This window comes from Adiantum capillus-veneris, chromosome 2 (assembly GCF_014529385.1).
Source record: "Adiantum capillus-veneris isolate H3 chromosome 2, ASM1452938v2, whole genome shotgun sequence".
NCBI lineage: Eukaryota > Viridiplantae > Streptophyta > Polypodiopsida > Polypodiales > Pteridaceae > Adiantum > Adiantum capillus-veneris.
The window spans coordinates 16085927-16104348 of record NC_140932.1 but is presented as its reverse complement, the minus strand read 5'-3'; the positions used below and the strand labels follow the sequence as shown (position 1 = coordinate 16104348).

At 44.8% G+C, this 18422-nt stretch overlaps 1 protein-coding gene across 2 annotated transcripts; it reads right to left on the bottom strand.

Annotated features, from left to right (window-relative positions):
- Positions 1–1195: 1195 nt before the first annotated feature.
- On the bottom strand, positions 1196–18177 carry LOC147462418 (uncharacterized). 2 transcript variants are annotated; one of them, XM_086526152.1, is made up of 3 exons: positions 17918–18177; positions 17782–17811; positions 1196–1595 (listed from the first exon to the last, which is right to left on the bottom strand). In XM_086526152.1, the coding sequence occupies exons 1-3, from the start codon at positions 18132–18134 to the stop codon at positions 1516–1518; spliced, it is 327 nt and encodes a 108-aa protein (XP_086382278.1). In that variant the 5' UTR covers positions 18135–18177; the 3' UTR covers positions 1196–1515. The 2 variants fall into 2 exon arrangements, with proteins under 2 accessions (XP_086382278.1, XP_086382271.1); XM_086526145.1 differs by having other exon boundaries at positions 1392–1595; positions 17782–18172.
- Positions 18178–18422: the final 245 nt, after the last annotated feature.

Genomic DNA, 18422 nt, shown 5'->3' with positions numbered 1-18422 from the left:
ATTGAAGAACAAGAGAGTTTATGTAAAATAGGAGTCTCTTTTAGTCTCCATGTGTTTCCAAAACTCTAGTGGAGAATGTTTTGCCCTACGTAGAGGCTTCTAAATAGAAACTCTACTAACATAGCTCACTATCTTTTCATATTATTCACCAAACGTGCAACCAAGATAAAAATTGATTTGTAATTTCTTTGATATTTTGTCATTAGTACGGAAACATGAAAATGCATCCTTCCATACAAAAGGGTACTACTTCCCAATGCCCGTCTTTTGAAAGAATAGGGAGCCCTTCAAATCCTAACACCGAACTATAGTTAGCTATTTGAAGAGGTGACATTTTGCTTCGACTTTACAATGATGTGACTTTTCAATCTCACGAGTTTTGATACTCAAGGGACTTTGCATCTCCCCAGTACGAACTTCCACAACAAATTATCTACCACCTTTGTCCCGCTTACATTCTATGGTATTGTCTCTCAATAGACATCTCCACATTGTGACAAAAAACATGAGAACAAGTGGTAAAGTCAATGCAGTACTACATAATTCTCCAAGGAGTGATATTGGGTAAAATGTAATGGTTTTACCACACAATTAGATCAAAATACAATTGGCATTGAAGGCACACATAGGATAATATTCCAATGCATCAAAAGTATTATACATGCTTGTTTGACCATCACAAATTCCTCATCATGCTATTGTTTTCAATGCATTACAAATTCCTCAATCATGCTGCATATATAAACAAAAGAATTTCATAGAACAACCTTTTCTTCATGTACATATATCAAAAGGAAACTGACTTGTGCAAGTCGCCTAAAAATTAGGAGGACAAGACTATGACATGCCAACAACAGTGTAAGAATTGACTCCATAAAGCACAACTGCAATCACATAGGGTAATCTACAATGCATCAAAAGTATTATACAAGCTTGTTTGACCATCACAAATTCCTCAATCATGCTACTATTTTCAGCTTTAAGAAGAAGACACAGGAAGATTGCACATATAGACAAAAGAATTTCATAAAACAACCTTTTTCTTCACTTACATGTATCAGAAGGAAGCTACATAGAATATGCAAAAAAGGTAAAAGACTAATTCTACACGCTTATTTGACCATCATAAATTCCTCATCATGCTGCTATTTTCAGTTGTAAGAAGACAAATAGATTGCAGACATCAAGAAATGAATTTTATAGGAAAACCTTTTCTTCATTCATATATATCAAAGGGAAGCTGCCTCATCGCAGTTGGTGGTAGACAAACAAAAAGAGTATGACCCCACATAAAGGGTCGTTCAGATGTATATGGTATAACCTCTTTCATTGAGGTCTCTTTACAAGGCACAACCTGTCTAACATACAAAAAGATGTATGACCCCGCAGGAACGAAAAACTCAAAAGGGCCATGTCACATAACCTCTTTCATTGTTATCCCTTTAAAGGGAAGAACGTGTCTAGCATACAAAAAGTGGTATGACCCCACATGAATAAAAACTCAAATGTTGAGGTTTATCTATACAGACACTTCCGCTTCGGGCGGTAGAGGAGCCAAAACCTGACAGCTTCTTTCTTTGGATCGCCTCTGAACTCTGCAAACAAAGTAAACATGATTAGTTACGACCTCACAAATTTCAAAACAGTAGAGCTGAGCTGCACAATTTTAAAGTGAAGTAAAGACAATGATGCCAAAGTTAAGGCAAATGCTTAGCCAAACTCGAGGATCTAAAAGTCCCCCCGATCCAAAGTTCCAAAGAGGTACAACAGGCTAAAGGAAGTCATGTCCATGAAACTAGGAACAACAAAAACACGAAGGAAAGTAGTACACAATACCGCCTCCCACAGTGACTCCACAATCAACAGAAAAGATATCATAGGTATATCCTCCATATAGATGTCAATGCCACACACCAACATAGAATCAAATAATAAGGCGAAAGGAGCACTAAAACCATGGGTCGCAAACCTGATTATACAGTGAGTGTAAACACACCCTCCTCCTGGAAAGCTGTATCACACACACATACTATCACAAACTGCTGACATGTCAAGCCACTGAAGTGTCAATGGTGCAACGGAAGATGCACTGAAGACAAGAACTCGCTCGTGATCCGATGGACACCTCGACTCCGATCTAGAACACCTACAATGCCACACACATGAACAAGGCACCTGTGGAGAAGAGGACATCAGAGAGAGAGAGAGAGAGAGAGAGAGAGAGAGAGAGAGAGAGAGAGAGAGAGAGAGAGGAAAGGCTCTCCATGCTAATAGCAAGCTACTCATACAAGTGACCAAGGATGGTCGGCGGCATGCATCCGACATGCCCTAAGGTTCCTTTTAGTTCTTATGGAAGGGAGAACCTTCCGTTCTTAATGGAGAGTGCTATGATCACGAACAAAGTGAGTGGACTCTGTGCGTGCAAGTGTATGAGACTGAGAGATAGAGAGAGAAGAGAGATACGACATTAGAGACGTTGTAAAACCCTCCTCCGAAGGCCCCACTCTCGTTGGCGAGAGTGGTCTACGATTGATTGCACAAACTGGTACAATGATGATGCATGAAACTGATGCAGGTCTGGGCTATGTCGACGATCACGACGGGGATGGCGAGGCCGACTATAGCGCTAAAAACTGAATGGTTTTACCTGCTGTCCAAAAACGCTCAATGCTGAAATCTGCTGCGAATGGAATGCTGAATTTCGGGGCTGTTTTTATGCTGCTGAAAAACACAGGTTTGGCTGCTAAAGACGCTGATGTCACTGCTGCGTTTTGGGCTGAAAACGCTGCTTTATCTGCTGCGGTCAATGCTGAAAAACGCTGAGAGGACAGCCCTGCTGGCGATGGTGAAAAATGCTAGATGCAAAGGGGGGATGCTGTCCGGTATCTGCTGAAAAACGCCAAGGCAAAGGGGGGCTGGCAATGATGCAAAATGATAGGGCAAAGGTGGGTTGGCGATGATGCAAAACGCTAGGCATCTGTGAGGGAAATCGCCAAGGGTTTCTTGGAGAGTCTTGCTGAGAGAGGGGGGAACCTGTCGCCAATGGCCTGCTGTTCTCCTTGCTCATCTGCTGTTTAGTGCAAACCTTGGTTTTCTTATATATTTTCTTACCAATTTTGCCTACCTACTTTCCAACAAAAGTCACTTAAATTGATAAGTGAAAAATGTCTAAAATAGGCTAAATGCACTGGAAAATTCTCCTAACTGATTCTAATGGATTTAGATGTGTCACGTGACACATCCCAACCCTATGTGTCCGTGGACAAGCTACACCACAGCACGGTTCAATCAGTCCAGTCAGTCTAGATTAGCAGTGATCTGGCACTTTTGTGAGTCTATTCATAGACCGTGCATGCTCAGTCACTTAGCATAGATGCATATCCTCCGGTTGCACACAGCATGATCATCGGAATTCCCATCAGAATCCATTAGCATCAATTAGGGGAATTTTCCAGTGCCTTTAGCCTATTTTCCTATTTATTGGTATTTTCACTTATTATTTTTAAGTGACTTTCCAACAAAAGTAGGTAGGGCAATTTTGCTAAGTTAATATATAAGCAAACCCAAGTTAGCACTTTCTGGCAGAAGAGGCAGCAGGAGCTTCCCGCTCAACAGGCAACTTCTCAGCAGTACCCCCCAGCGCCCCCAGCGTGTTTAGACTCCATCCTCGCCGGGCAGTCCCCATCCTCAGCATCAGCCATCGCCATAGAAGCTTCCCTTTCTTGGCAGTTTTCCCCCAGCATGTAGCATCGTCAGAAGGCATCAAGCATAGCGTTTTCCTCCTGACCACCTCAACATTTTTCAGCTTTTACTAACGCTAGCATCCACAGCGTACCCTCAGCGTTTTCAGCCAAAAACACCAGCCCACTCCAGCAGATCATCAGCGTCAGCGTTTCCATCCTCAACAGACCCCTAATGACACCAGTCAAAAACGCCAGCATATCTCAGCTTTTGGTAGCGTTTTTGCAGCAGGATTTCAGCCTTTAAAAGACGCAGTTTTTCAGCAGATCAACAATAGCAGATTCCCCCCAGATTGGTTGCAGAAGTTCCCTCAAGTTTAGCCCAAGAAAACACAGCCAAAACAGCCATTTTCAGCCACCGAAACAGTCCCAGAATTCAGCGATTAGAAGATCTCAGATTTCAGCCATCAAGTCGTCGTCGTAATCTCCGTCGTCGTCATCGGCATAGTCCCATTGCATCGGTCCATTGCATACGCATTGTACACCTTTGTGCAATCAAAGTAGACCACTCTCGCCGACGAGAGTGGGGCCTTCGGAGGAGGGTTTTACAACCTCTCGAGTGGCGTATCTCTTCTCTCTCCTTCTCTCAATCTCATTCACTTGCACGCACAATATCCACTCACTTTGTTCGTGATCATAGCACTCTCCATAAGACGGAAGCTCTCTCTTTCCCTAAGAACTAAAAGGAACCTTGAGCAAATAAAGATCACTAATCTTGAGAAAATACAACATTCATTCCGCTGCACCTTACATTGGTATCAGAGCTTTGGAAGTGTTCTGCATTACTCAAGGAAAGAACCACAAGAACCACAAGAATTTTTTTGTTTGTTGCAATCGCACGAACCCAAGTTTACTTGGGCGTGGCGATTCCTAATCGTGTTTTGTTGAAGAGTGACACGAATCCCAAGAAAGAAGGGCTTGTCCAGCCTCCCCTTGTGTCTCTTTTCACTCATTGAGAGCGGACCGTGCACTTAGCAGCCGGCCAATCAACGTGAGGTGGGAAAAAGCAACCTTGGTGTGAGCGCAAGGCCGCCAAGGGGTGCGCCCACAGAAAGGAGTAGAACTCGGGTGAAGAGAAGATCCTTCTCCAACGCGATTTGCAAGCGAAAGAACCCCTCAAGAACCTCAAGCACCCAAGATTCTCACGAATCAAGGACCTCAAGACCCTCAAGAACCCAAGTTCCTCGCGAGCTTAAGACCCCAAGATCATAGTGCATGGTCGTCACCCGAAGCGGAATGGATACTTCGCATACAGTTGATGAGCATGAGAGAGGCGACGGAGACTCGTCCCCACCCGGAGATGATTTCTTCAACTCTCCCCCTTCGCCATCTACTCCAGACCCTATAAAGGCAATGATGACGCAGATGATAGCCATGATGGATAGACAGGAAGACAAGCGCCTTGCTTTAGAACGCGAGCGCGACGCAAGAAAAGAAAGAAAAGAACTAAGGAAGGAAGAAGCGGCAGCACGAAACGCAGCATTGGAGGCCGATCGTGCCGCTCATAGATTGGCCTTGGAGGCCGAGCGTGAAGCTCGACGAGAGCTACGCACTGAAGAATTGATTGCCCAAGTCCTAGCCTCGAAGACCGAACCACCCAAAGATCATGGGAGTTCGTCAAGTGGCGCAAGCCACGACGTGGATTCCAACCATCCAGTCACAGAAAAGTTGACTTTCAGTAAGTATGACGGTAAGATGGATGCTACTGTTATTCATTCTTGGTTGCATCAATTTAATGCTTATTTTGCGACAACTAAGAAAACAGGCAATAGCAAAGTTTTGACGGCAGCTATGTACCTTGCCGGTGATGCCATTAATTGGTACCAAGCATGGCAAGAGGCACAGCTAGCCGCGCACCTAGAGGCAGCCGACGATTTCACACCCCTCTCTTTTAGTTGGGCTGATTTCCAAGGCAAGCTCAAGGCGCGGTTTATGGCACCTCAGTACCTTGCACGATTAAAGGACGATTGGCGAGCTCTCAAGCAAAACGGTATGCCGGTTATGTCTTTCTCTAATCGTGTTTTGCAGCTCGGCACTCAATTACGCAAATCGGATGCGAAGCGCAAGGAGGCATTTCTTTACGGATTGGACGAGTATATCAAGTATGATGTCGAGGTACTTGATCCAATCGACCTCAACAAAGCGGTAGTAATTGCTCTCGCCCACAAGATGAAGCACAACAAAGGAAAGCCTAAGGAGAACAAGACTTCCACAAGTACCTCGCAGACTTCTCAGAACCCTCAGAACGGTAAGAATGATAACTCTTCTAACCAATCTTCCAACAGTCTCTCATCAAAGAATTCTTCCAATGAATCTAAGGGTAAGGCTAACACAATTGCTAAACCTAAGCTTACTCCAGATGAAAAGGTAGCACAAGAAATTGTAGGAGGATACATCACTTCGGAAGAACAAAGCACGTATTCTAAGGAAGGTCGTTGTTTTCATTGTCACATTAAGGGTCACATAAAACGAACATGTCCTAAGCTTGAATCAAATGAATCTAAAGAACCCACAGCACCCCACTACATCTGTCAATGCAATGAATGATAACACGGGTGTGCCCAAAGTTTCTCAAGACCCTCCCATTGATGATTCTCTCATTAAATGTTATGGTCGTACGTCGGGGCACCGTTTTGTCATATTGTTTGACCCAGGTAGTATGCATGATGTGATCAGCCCCTCTCTTGTTGAGAGAGCCCGCCTCGAAGTTAGTCCAAGATCTCCTATCGAGGTCTCTGGCTTTCGTCCTGGTATGGACGCTCTCATCACGAAGGAGTGCCTTCATGTGTTGTTTGCAATTCAACAGACTGCCTTCACTAGAAGATTTGTTGTTTCTCCTCTCTCAGGATGTGATATGATTTTAGGCATGAAATGGTTTCGGGAAATAAACCCTCTCGTTGATTGGGAGGCTAACACTTTAACTCTCAATGCCAAAAGTGATTCTCCTACTGTCTTTCATGGAGTGGACATTGCTCCTTCTCCATCTCTCATTGCTAATATGCAGGACAAGGTTGAAAGGATTCGGGATAAGGAGATTCTCTCAATCTCTTTTTCTCCACAGCATGACACACAGAACTTGCATGATTATGAGAAGCATGATGATTTGAATGATAATGATTTGCATGATGATTGGGATGAAAAAGACAAGCATGATGAAATGCATGAAGATGATGTGATTGTTCACAAGGATGATTTGTTAGTGGATGCTTTTCCTAGTGAAGCTAACCTCGTTGTAGATTCGATCAATCACAAAGATCCGATCTTGGCTTTCGAGTCGAGGTCCAAAGAACCCCACAGGACGATTTGATCATTCAGGACGAACCGATCTTGGCTCTCGAGCCTTGGTCCAAAGAACCATCACAGGAAGTATTATGTGTTCGCATGATTGATACGCACGCATTGTTCGAGTGTTTCATTCGTGAAGGTTTCCTGTATTTTAGTCAGCATCGTTATGTGATCCCTTTTTCTAGGCATGACATATTGTATGTTGAGCACGTTTCTCTCATGGATGAGCATGAATGTATGCGGATTGTTCATGAAAAGCTGAAAGGTTTGTATATAAGGAAGTCACATTCTATGTCTCCTCCTTGGCATGACAGTTTCCGAAAGAGCACATGATAGTATGAGCACCAAGCATGGGCATTTCGATTGGGATTTGCCACAGTTGATTGATTTTGATCAAACAGAAAAGATTCGATCTCATTGTTTGCATGTGTTTGACGAACGGGTTGTCACTCCGTCTCTATGTTCATCTACATTGCATACACAGTCTTTAGCGAAGACAAGATTGTTTTCCTTCACTTTACATGGAATGGATATGTTCATGGTTTTGTGTTGGAGATGGTTTCAGGAATTTTCAGCCATGGAGATTCTTGAAGACGAAAGAAGCAGGACTCTAGACGAAGTTGAAGCAAGAAAAGAGATTCTGAAGACTTTGAGTCGCTTTCGGCGCGGCCCAGAGAAGCAAGCGTTGCAGACCTTTATGAAGTTCAAGTACCGCGCGACCCACACATCAGAGTGGGCCGGCCAAGAGTCCCTTCCAGGATTCCGGATGCTGTTGGCGATCTCCCTCGACGCCATACAGTTCGGTACCAGTACCTCACTTTGAAAAGGAGGGGATGTCACGTGACACATCCCAACCCTATGTGTCCGTGGACAAGCTACACCACAGCAAGGTTCAATCAGTCCAGTCAGTCAAGATTAGCAGTGATCTGACACTTTTGTGAGTCTATTCATAGACCGTGCATGCCCAGTCACTTAGCATAGATGCATATCCTCCGGTTGCACACAGCATGATCATCGGAATTCCCATCAGAATCCATTAGCATCAGTTAGGGGAATTTTCCAGTGCTTTTAGTCTATTTTCCTATTTATTGGTATTTTCACTTATTATTTTTAAGTGACTTTCCAACAAAAGTAGGTAGGACAATTTTGCTAAGTTAATATATAAGCAAAACCCAAGTTAGTACTTTCTGGCAGAAGAGGCAACAGGAGTTTCCCGCTCAACAGGCAACTTCTCAGCAGCACCCCCCAACACCCCCAACGTGTTTGGACTCCATCCTCGCCCGACAGTCCCCATCCTCAGCATCAGCCATCGCCATAGAAGCTTCCCTTTCTTGGCGGTTTTCCCCCAGCATGTAGCATCGTCAGAAGGCATCAAGCATAGCATTTCCTCCTGACCACCTCAGCGTTTTTCAGCTTTTACTAACACTAGCATCCACAGCATACCCTCAGCGTATTCAGCCAAAAACGCCAGCCCACTCCAGCAGATCATCAGCATTTCCATCCTCAGCAGACCCCTAATGACATCAGTCAAAAACGCCAGCATATCTCAGCTTTTGGTAGCGTTTTTGCAGCAGGATTTCAGCCTTTGAAAGACGCAGTTTTTCAGCAGATCAACAGTAGCAGATTCCCCCCAGATTGGTTGCAGAAGTTCCCTCAAGTTTAGCCCAAGAAAACGCAGCCAAAACAGTCATTTTCAGCCACCGAAACAGTCCCAGAATTCAGCGATTAGAAGATCTCAGATTTCAGCCATCAAGTCGTCGTCGTAATCTCCGTCGTCGTCATCGGCATAGTCCCATTGCATCAGTCCATTGCATACGCATTGTACACCTTTGTGCAATCAAAGTAGACCACTCTCGCCGACGAGAGTGGGGCCTTCGGAGGAGGGTTTTACAACCTCTCGGGTGTCGTATCTCTTCTCTCTCCTTCTCTCAGTCTCATTCACTTGCACGCACAATATCCACTCACTTTGTTCGTGATCATAGCACTCTCCATAAGACGGAAAGCTCTCTCTTTCCCTAAGAACTAAAAGGAACCTTGAGCAAATAAAGATCACTAATCTTGAGAAAATACAACATTCATTCCGCTGCACCTTACAAGATGGGAATGCTTATGATCATGTTGTGTGCAACCAGAGGATATGCATCTATACTAAGTGACTGGGCATGCGCGATTTACGAATAGACTCACAAAAGTGCCAAATCACTTCTAATCTAGACTGACTGGACTGACGGAACCCTGTTATGTTGTAGCTTGTCCACGGACACATAGGGTTGGATGTGTCACGTGACATCTACCTTTCGGTGTCTTTCTTCAAGTTGATTCCCTTAAGGACCAGCGTGAGCAATATATGTACCATTTGATTGCCATCACCATTACAGGAGTATTGTCTGTCCAAGCAAGTATCAATTATGCAAGAGCTTATGGACCGCGCAACGGTCGGCTACAAACTTATGAAAGGGAAGCTAGAGTTTACTACCGAAACAACTCCGGCAAACAATCAGATTTCCTAGCAACAACGACCAAACCCACGGGACTCTAGTGACATTCAACCACAAAGGCCTCGTTTGACACATCAACGAGAAACCCTGTTACAAGAAGGCCGATGCTTTGAATGTTTTTCAAATAGGGCATACTTTCAATACATGTCCCCATAGAGCCTCCACATCTTCAGAGCAACCTTCTGCTCCGACAACAGAAAGATCCCAAGGCCACCTTTGACTAAGAGAGCTAGACCTGTCATTGGACTTGTACTTGATCTTTATGGCATAAACCTCGAAAGTTCAAATGAATTGTGCAGAGCATACAGCAAAGTCAACGGCTTGAAAGCCGTGATTTTCCTTGACCCATGCACTTCCCCAATTCTTCATGCAGATGGATTTTGACTACGATGTACAGGGTGGAGAACTTGAGGCCGAGCTAGCCACGGGCCAAACTCAAAAGATGGTTCCCCTTATTGTGCTCTTCCAGTGATCATTCAAGGATCCCATGGAAAAGCCGATTTCCACATTATGAAGTTGGGCAATCGCGACGTTCTCTTGCATACCTTGGCACAACAAGAATAACGCGACACTCCATATCCAAAATCACGCGATCACTTTGATGCAGAAGAGCAAGCCCGTCGACCTCAAAGCTCTGTTGTCCAAACAAAAACCCAAATGAATTTTCTAATTGCTTTGTATTTAGCTACTTTTTGAATTTTATTTGAGAAAGTAATGTCAGAAATTTGTTTGAAATGGATTGTATATGTTTTAAACCTGTCTTGGTGCCGATTTGAGATTTGTTTGACTCTAGTTTTAATAATGGTTTCAATGATTTGTGACTTAGTCTCGGGTGGAGTGATGCTCGATAATGTTTGAACCTCGGAACAACGCAGACCAGGTGTATGGGAAGCGTATCGTTGTATGCTTGAAAACTTCGAAACAACGCAGACCAAATGTATGGGGAGCGTTTCATTATACGCTGGAAAACCTTTAAACGACGCAGATCAGGTGTAAAGGGAGCGTTTAATTGTGTGCTTGGCACCTCTAAACGACGCACACCAAGTGTATAGAGAGCATTTCATTGTACGCTGGAAAACCTCTAAATGACCCAGACCAAGTGTCAAGGAAGCGTTTAAGTGACGCACGGTGCTGTTTGGGGAGAGTTTGGTTGTATCAGTCCTCTAAGCTCATGGCTCAAACCTTTTAGGCTATTTACGAGTGGCATGACTAGGTAGTTGTTGACATGCTGATGTGGCACTCTACGGACTGCCACAATTTGCGCTGACAGTTTGCGAACATCGCAGAATTTCAGCTTTTACCCTAGCTTGCTTTTGGAGACCAGATGCTTTTAGGATCAGATGCTTTTGGATGTAAACTGCTTTTCATGGCCAAGGGCCTTTAGATAAGACCCATGGGCTCTCACTCTAGCATTCTACCTGACGAAAGATGCAAAACAAAGCCATGGCGTTTTTCATCAAGCATCGCCATCAAAGACTCCCTCAGCCTTGGCGTTTTCCTTAGCAAGAACCATCGCCAGACCATCCCAGTCTGCTAGCGTTTTTCCTCCAAGAAGGCTGCAAGGCTTTGCAGCCTGGCGTTTTTCAGAAGCTCTAGCGTTTTCCAGATTTGTAGCCTCAGCTATAGCGTTTTTCAACAGATAAGCACTAGCAGGTGTTCAGCCCTTGAAGCCCTAAAGACCAGCAGTTTTCAGCCATTAAGAACCAGCCCTATCAATGTTTTTAGAAGTAGATTCTTCAGCGATTTCAGCCAGTAGAATTCAGCCTATCAGCGTTTTTGGACAGTAGATAGAAAGCCTCAGTTTTCAGCCCTTAGATCGGTCTCGCCATCCCCGTCGTCGTCATCGATCTAGCCTAGATTTGCATCAGTTGTACCAGTTTGTGCAATGCATAGTAGACGACTCTCGCCGACGAGTGGGGCCTTCGGAGGAGGGTTTTACAACGTCTCTGGTGCCGTATTCTCTTCTCTCTAACTCTCAGTCTCATACACTTTCACGCACAGTGTCCATTCACTTAGTTTGTGATCATTGCACTCTCTCATTAAGAACAGAAGGCTCTCCCTTCCATAGGAACAAAAAGGAACCTTGAGCACAGTTCGAAGCACTCATCTTGAGCAAAGTTCAAACATTCATTCCGCTGCACCTTACAGTTACGTTCGTCACAAAAATCTGCACCAAAAACTCGCACTGATTACCAATAGGATTTGAGAGCACGCCATGGCTCTATTACCATGTCAAAGGTGCAACAAAACAGGGTGAATCGGATAATGATTTCGTCTACAACCGTGAGCAAACCTCCTGTAATAGACTTAGACACTCCAAGTCGAGAATCTACCGCAACACCACAAATAATCACTTCAAAACAATTCACAGTTCACAATTGATTCGACACTGGCCCGGTGGAGTTCCGTGCCTAGAGATATTGGCCCCAAAGACCGGCGCCCCTTTCGGTATTTCTTTTTTTATTAATCTGTGTTCAAAGTACAAGAGTGCAGGCAGGCACTCACTCTCAGACTTTGCGTCCAGATGCTCTGAGTTGTGAGAGGCCTGCTCACATATTTAAAGATTACAAGCGATCCTAAAAGTAGAGCCCAAAAGCTGAAAATCAAAAGCCCTGTAAAAATAAAGCAAGAGCTTTCCTTTTCTCTCTCAAGCCATACTTGGCACAATAAAAGCAAAGCTTTTTAAACAAAAGCTCTCTCTCTCTAACTCTCAATTTGCGTAGAATAAAGCAATGCCCAAAAGCTGCGCCAGCTTCCGCGATTTGCGAGCGTCCGTACAACTGCCACGTGGCATCATTTCCGCGAATTGCGGGCCTGTTCGTACTATTGCCAAAGAGTGTGTGTGTGTGTGTGTGTGTAATGGGCAGCCACGTCACAGGTTTGTGACATACCCCCCTCTTGAAAGCATTGTAATCGCCCTCGATTACACCTGCAAAACAAACAAAGGCCATAAACTATCTTAGCAAACACTGACTGTTAGTACCAATGCACTAGAAACACACATCTAGCACATGTACCAGTCGGGACAGTCACATCACACGACATCACAGGACATCACTTGACATAATAGAACATCGCATGACAAATCACATTCAACATTCATTCGGATCTCAGACCATGATTTATCGGCAATGCAATTAGCAATCGCATCTAGATCCACTCGCGACCTCATAGATGCAAGTCCTCATGCCCTAAACACCCCTGACATTGCAAACAACGTTTGCCAATGATCGGTGTAATGGCAACAACCCGTCTAGGTGCCGCTAGAACTACCTCTGCCTGTGGCCTCTGCCTGTGGCCTCTGCCTGTCGGGCGTAATTCCAAATCGAGCCGCCAATTCAAGAAGTTGACCTTGGCTCCTTCAAAAGAGCTTCCTGATCTTTCCCTTTGCCCTAAAAGCGACAAGATTTGTACTTTCATTCATTTGATTTGGTTCGGGTCCCACGCAATGTGGTACCAATTCTGCCTTTTCTGCCACGTCCCTCAGCTGCTTTGAAACTTTCTGGCCTTTCTTCATCCTGTTCATTCGGTGCCTTGTTAGGGCACTTCGCGGAGATATGTCCAGTTTCCCCGCATTCAAAACACTTCCCCTCTTTGATATAGTTGATCCTCTCTCGACGAGTGAGCTGGGATCGTGCATCCTTTTCTTTTGGGGTAAGTCAAATTGCCTAAATGAATGGCAAATCCCCGTTTCGCATGACTCATCAGTTCTTGAATGGAATCTAACTTCTGCTCTAAGCAGTGGTCTCGGGTCTCTGTAGGAAGACCCAAGGTAAACAGCTCAATCTGTTCTTTGAACAAGATCTTCTTAAATGTTTAATGAAGAGGCAGGTAGAAAAGAGCTCCAGAATCTCTCGCAATAAGCATCCAATGTATCTTTCTTGGTCATCCAAAGATGGTTCCAAGCAGTTCGTATGTCACGTTCATACTCTCGAGTCAACCTAGAAGAATAAAAAGCCTTTTAAATTTCAGCCATTTAACTGGCGCTGTCTTGTTCAATAGAAGCGTGGACCACTAAGTTCGAGCATTCCCCTTAAAGTAAGAGGCAGCTCTCCGAATCTTGAGTGCTCTGAGTAACATCCTCCAAAGAAAGCTATGTCAAACTGCTGTATAAAAGACAAAGCCTTCGAAGCATCTCTATAACCAGAAAACGTGTCAAATTTAATTGATTGTCCACCTTCCTTAAACTCTCGGACTTTCTTGCTTCTGTCTTCCAGAAAGTCATACTGGTTGGCTTTTATAAAAATTATTCTTTTTTGCATAAAAGCTGCTGTCGTCAGAGTCCGAACTATCTGACGACGAGTCCTCTGTAGAACTGTCAACCACGGGGTGAGATTTAGGCTTCTTTGCCTTTTTCTTGCCCTTCCCGAAGCTCTGCTTTTTGCTTCGCTTTTTACCTTTTCTGTCTTCTTCGCTCGAGTCAGAAGAGCTAGAAGAACTGTCAGAAGAAGAAGAAGAAGAAGAAGAACTGGGTACTCCTTCAAATCGAACACGCTTCGTCTGCTTTCTTGCCGATTCAAATATCGACTAACGACCCAAATAACTCGGGAAGTCAGCACCCTTCTGCTTTTTGTCGTGCTTTTTAGCTTTGTTCTGTGCGTTAAAAAGCTGAGCAATTCGTGTATCAACTACCTCTTCTAATTCTTGCTCTTTGTACATCCTGGGAGTAGAAGGTTTCTTCAGTGCTGATTTGGGTCGTTCTGTGGTCGACCGCCATGCACCTCGTCGAAGGAGGTCTAGCTCTTAAATTTCGCAAATTGCGGGTCCTTTGCAAAATTTAGCATCATCTTTGTTGGGTCGCCGATCAATCATTCTCTTCGAGCTCCACCTCAGTAGGCGGAGGCGGGCCGTACTCCCCGTGTGAATCCTCGTTGTGATCTCTTCCAGCATCTCCAGATGCAGAGGAAGTCGACTGATCTTTGTCTGAAGCCATAGGTGCTGCGTAAAAAGGATCGGATTTCTCGTAGCAGAGAAATCGGCTGCGCTCTGATACCACTGTAACAGACTTGGACACTCCAAGTCGAGAATCTACCGCAACACCACAAATAATCACTTCAAAACAATTCACAGTTCACAATTGATTCGACACTGGCCCGCGGGGTTCCGTGCCTAGAGATATTGGCCCCAAAGACTAGCGCCCCTTTCAGTTTTTTGTATTAATCTGTGTTCAAAGTACAAGAGTGCAGGCAGGCGCTCACTCTCAGACTCTGCATCCAGATGCTCTGAGTTGTGAGAGGCATGCTCACATATTTAAAGATTACAAGGGATGCTAAAAGCAGAGCCCAAAAGCTGAAAATCAAAAGCCTTGTAAAAAATAAAGCAAGAGCTTTCCTTTTCTCTCTCAAGCCATACTCGGCACAATAAACGCAAAGCTTTTTAAACAAAAGCCCTCTCTAACTCTCAATTTGCGTAGAATAAAGCAATGCCCAAGAGCTGCGCCAGCTTCCGCGATTTGCAAGCATTTGTACAGCTGTCGCGTGGCATCATTTCTGCGAATTGCGGGCATGTCCGTACTGTAACGTCACGTCAGTATTTCCAGCCCGCCATTGCCAGAGAGTGTGTATTGGGCAGCCACGTCACAGGTTTGTGACACCTCCTCTCGAGACCAAGCAGCCAATGGACAGATCTCCTCGTAAACGAACTCTTATCACGTATCACCCACCAAACGGGCACGGGGAGCAATCTCCAAGTGCCCGCATGCACGTAGTGGCTCAACACGGAGGGAAAGAGGAGCGCTCGAGAGACGAAAAGGTATCGTTAGCAAAAACTGAGAGAGAGAGAGAGAGAGAGAGAGAGAGAGAGAGAGAGATGTTGATGGCTGAAAATGAGCCAATATAAAAGCTCCAGAGGGGCATTTAGGCCACTCAAGGGCATCCACATGGGCATCGCGTCAAAAACCTGAGCAATTCGTGTATCAACCACCTCTTCTAATTCTTGCTCTCTGTACATCCTGGGAGTAGGAGGTTTCTTCAGTGCCGATTTGGGTGGTTTTGTGGTCTGCTGCCACTGTGTATGCACCTCGTCGAAGGAGGTCTGGCTCATAAATTTCGCAAATTGTGGGTCCTTCGCAAAATTTAGCATCATCTTTGTTGCGTCACCGATCAATCATTGACGCTTCATCTCTTCGGACTCCGCCTGAGTAGGCCGAGGGGGGCCGTACTCCTCGCGTGAATCCTCGTTGTGATCTCTTCCCGCATCTCCGGATGCAAACGAAGTCGACTGATCTTTGTCTGAAGCCATAGGTGCCGCGTAAAAAGGATCGGATTTCCCGTAGAAGAGAAATCGGCCGCGCTCTGATACCACTGTAACAGACTTGGACACTCCAAGTCGAGAATCTACTGCGACACCACAAATAATCACTTCAAAACAGTTCACAGTTCACAATTGATTCGACACTGGCCCAGCGGAGTTCTGTGCCTAGAGATATTGGCCCCAAAGACTGGCGCCCCTTTCGGTATTTCTTTTTGTATTTATCTGTGTTCAAAGTACGAGTGCAGGCAGGCGCTCACTCTAAGACTCTGCGTCCAGATGCTCTGAGTTATGAGAGGCCTGCTCACATATTTAAAGATTACAAGGGATGCTAAAAGCAGAGCCCAAAAGCTGAAAATCGAAAGCCCTGTAAAAACTAAAGTAAGAGCTTTCCTTTTCTCTCTCAAGCCATACTTGGCACAATAAAAGCAAAGTTGTTTAAACAAAAGCTCTCTCTCTAACTCTCAATTTGCGTAGAATAAAGCAATGCCCAAAACCTGCGCCAACTTCCGCGATTTGCGGACGTCCGAACAACTGCCACGTGGCATCACTTTCGCGAATTGCGGGCCTATCCGTACTGCAACGCCACGTCAGCATTTCCAGCCCGCCATTGCCAGAGTGTGTGTGTGTACTGGGCAGCCACATCACAGGTTTGTGACACCTCCTCTCGAGACCAAGCAGCCAATGGACAGATCTCCTCGTAAATGAGCTCCTATCGCGTATCACCCACCGAACGGGCACGGAGAGAGAGCAATCTCCAACTGCCCGCATGCACGTAGTGGCTCAACACGGAGAGAAAGAGGAGCGCTCGAGAGAGAGAAAGGTATAGCTAGCAAAAACTGAGAGAGAGAGAGAGAGAGAGAGAGAGAGAGAGAGAGAGAGAGAGAGAGAGAGATGTTGATGGCTGAAAATGAGCCAATATAAAAGGTCCAGAGGGGCATTTAGGCCACTCAAGGGCATCTACATGGGCACCAGGTTGCTTTAAAGTTTATAGCCATAAATCCATAGGAACTCTCATTAGATTAGAGGATACCCTATGGACCCTTAGTCCACAGGGGCATGTAGAGGCTCTAAAGGAGCATTTAGGCCACTCAAAGGCACCTACATGGACACCATGGCAGCCGTGTGACTCTAGGGCCATAGGATCTCTCATTAAAATAGAGATCAATCTAATCTAACGAGACATCCTATGCCTCCAAGTCCATATGGTGGCCTAAGTGCCCTTATAGAACCTTTATGTTGGCACCCTATGGACCTAGGGCCACAAAGTGCCAAGGGAGAGGAGAGAGAAAGACGTTGGTGGGTCTACATATATAGAGAAATAGCGAAATTGCCCTATCAAGCCAGAAAACCCCACAATTCTTAAAAAATGGGCAAAATGCTAATAAAGTATTATGTGTACGCATGATAGGGTATACACAGCGGAACACATTTCAACCATTCATGAGTCAATAAATTCACAAGTTATGTCTGGGTGGTGACCCCTTGCTAGGGGCTGGGGACATGAAAGTCGGCACTGCTGGCAGCTAAAATTGATGCGTGCGAAGCCTCCTGGTCGCAGGGGCAGTGTAAATTACCCACGACCTTAGGACTAAGTTTTTTTTCTAAAACCCAATTTTTAGCCCATTTCGCCTACGGGAATTTCACCTAGTGACTGAAACGTTTCAACCGTTTTGGCCATTTCACGTTTCAACATGGTGTTTTACAGTTACTGTGGTTCTCTGAGGTACACACCCACCTTGTGCAAATATACCTATTAAGCTCTCCTTTTACAGTAGTATTTCTACTTAGTTTCTTTTTTCTATTCAGACCATGTATCTGATGTGACTCTTTTTTGGCCTTTAAAGCACGTTAATATACATTTCAATTCGTTTTCATATATCTCTCTCTCTCTCTCTCTCTCTCTCTCTCTCTCTCTCTCTCTCTCTCTCTCTCTCTCTCTCTCTCTCTCTCTCTCTGTCAAACTGTTGATGTTGAAATAAGATAAAATAGCACGTTGTTTTGCTTACCAGAAATGGTAAATCTTCTTGTAGCCACCTCTAATTTCAGCGCTCCCCTTACCAGTGACCCAGTTGTAGTGGAGCTTGAGCCCTTTTGTACCAGCCTGCTCAGCAAGATTTACACCACACTTGCTAATCTGCACACCTTCTTCCATGGAAATAACTGCTCTTTCGGCAAGGCTCAAACCAGCTTTGCTCTCCTCCACTGCTTCCTTAATTGAGCCGCTCAGTGAACGGAGATCGCGTTGCGCACGTGACAGTATAAGCAACAGGATGCCTCCGCCGAGGGTTAGCAGAGTTTTCCCTACACCAAAGCCACGCTGTGGTGGTAATGGAGGAGGAGGAGGAGGTTCTTCCTCCATTACTCTGTGTGTGACGAAATCTGGAATGAAGAATTAAAAGTCATAAGAGAGCAAATATTAATTGACAAAAATTTATAAGGTTCCTAATGGCTTCAAAAAAATTGAAACAATAAAAAACTCAAAGATTCATAATAAGCAAATTTTTGAGTTGATAAAAGAAATTGCAACATCCTAACATGCCGCTTACACGCGTGTTGCTAAGAATGTTAGTTAAGAGCAGGAGGAAACGGAAAAATCCCACTTAGATATTGAGGAAAATAGTGTAAAAACCTAAAAGAAGACCAAACA

Bases quoted from the DNA above. Each gene is read 5' to 3' on its own strand.
- LOC147462418 (XM_086526145.1), bottom strand. From the start codon at position 18,134: ATGGAGGAAGAACCTCCTCCTCCTCCTCCATTACCACCACAGCGTGGC.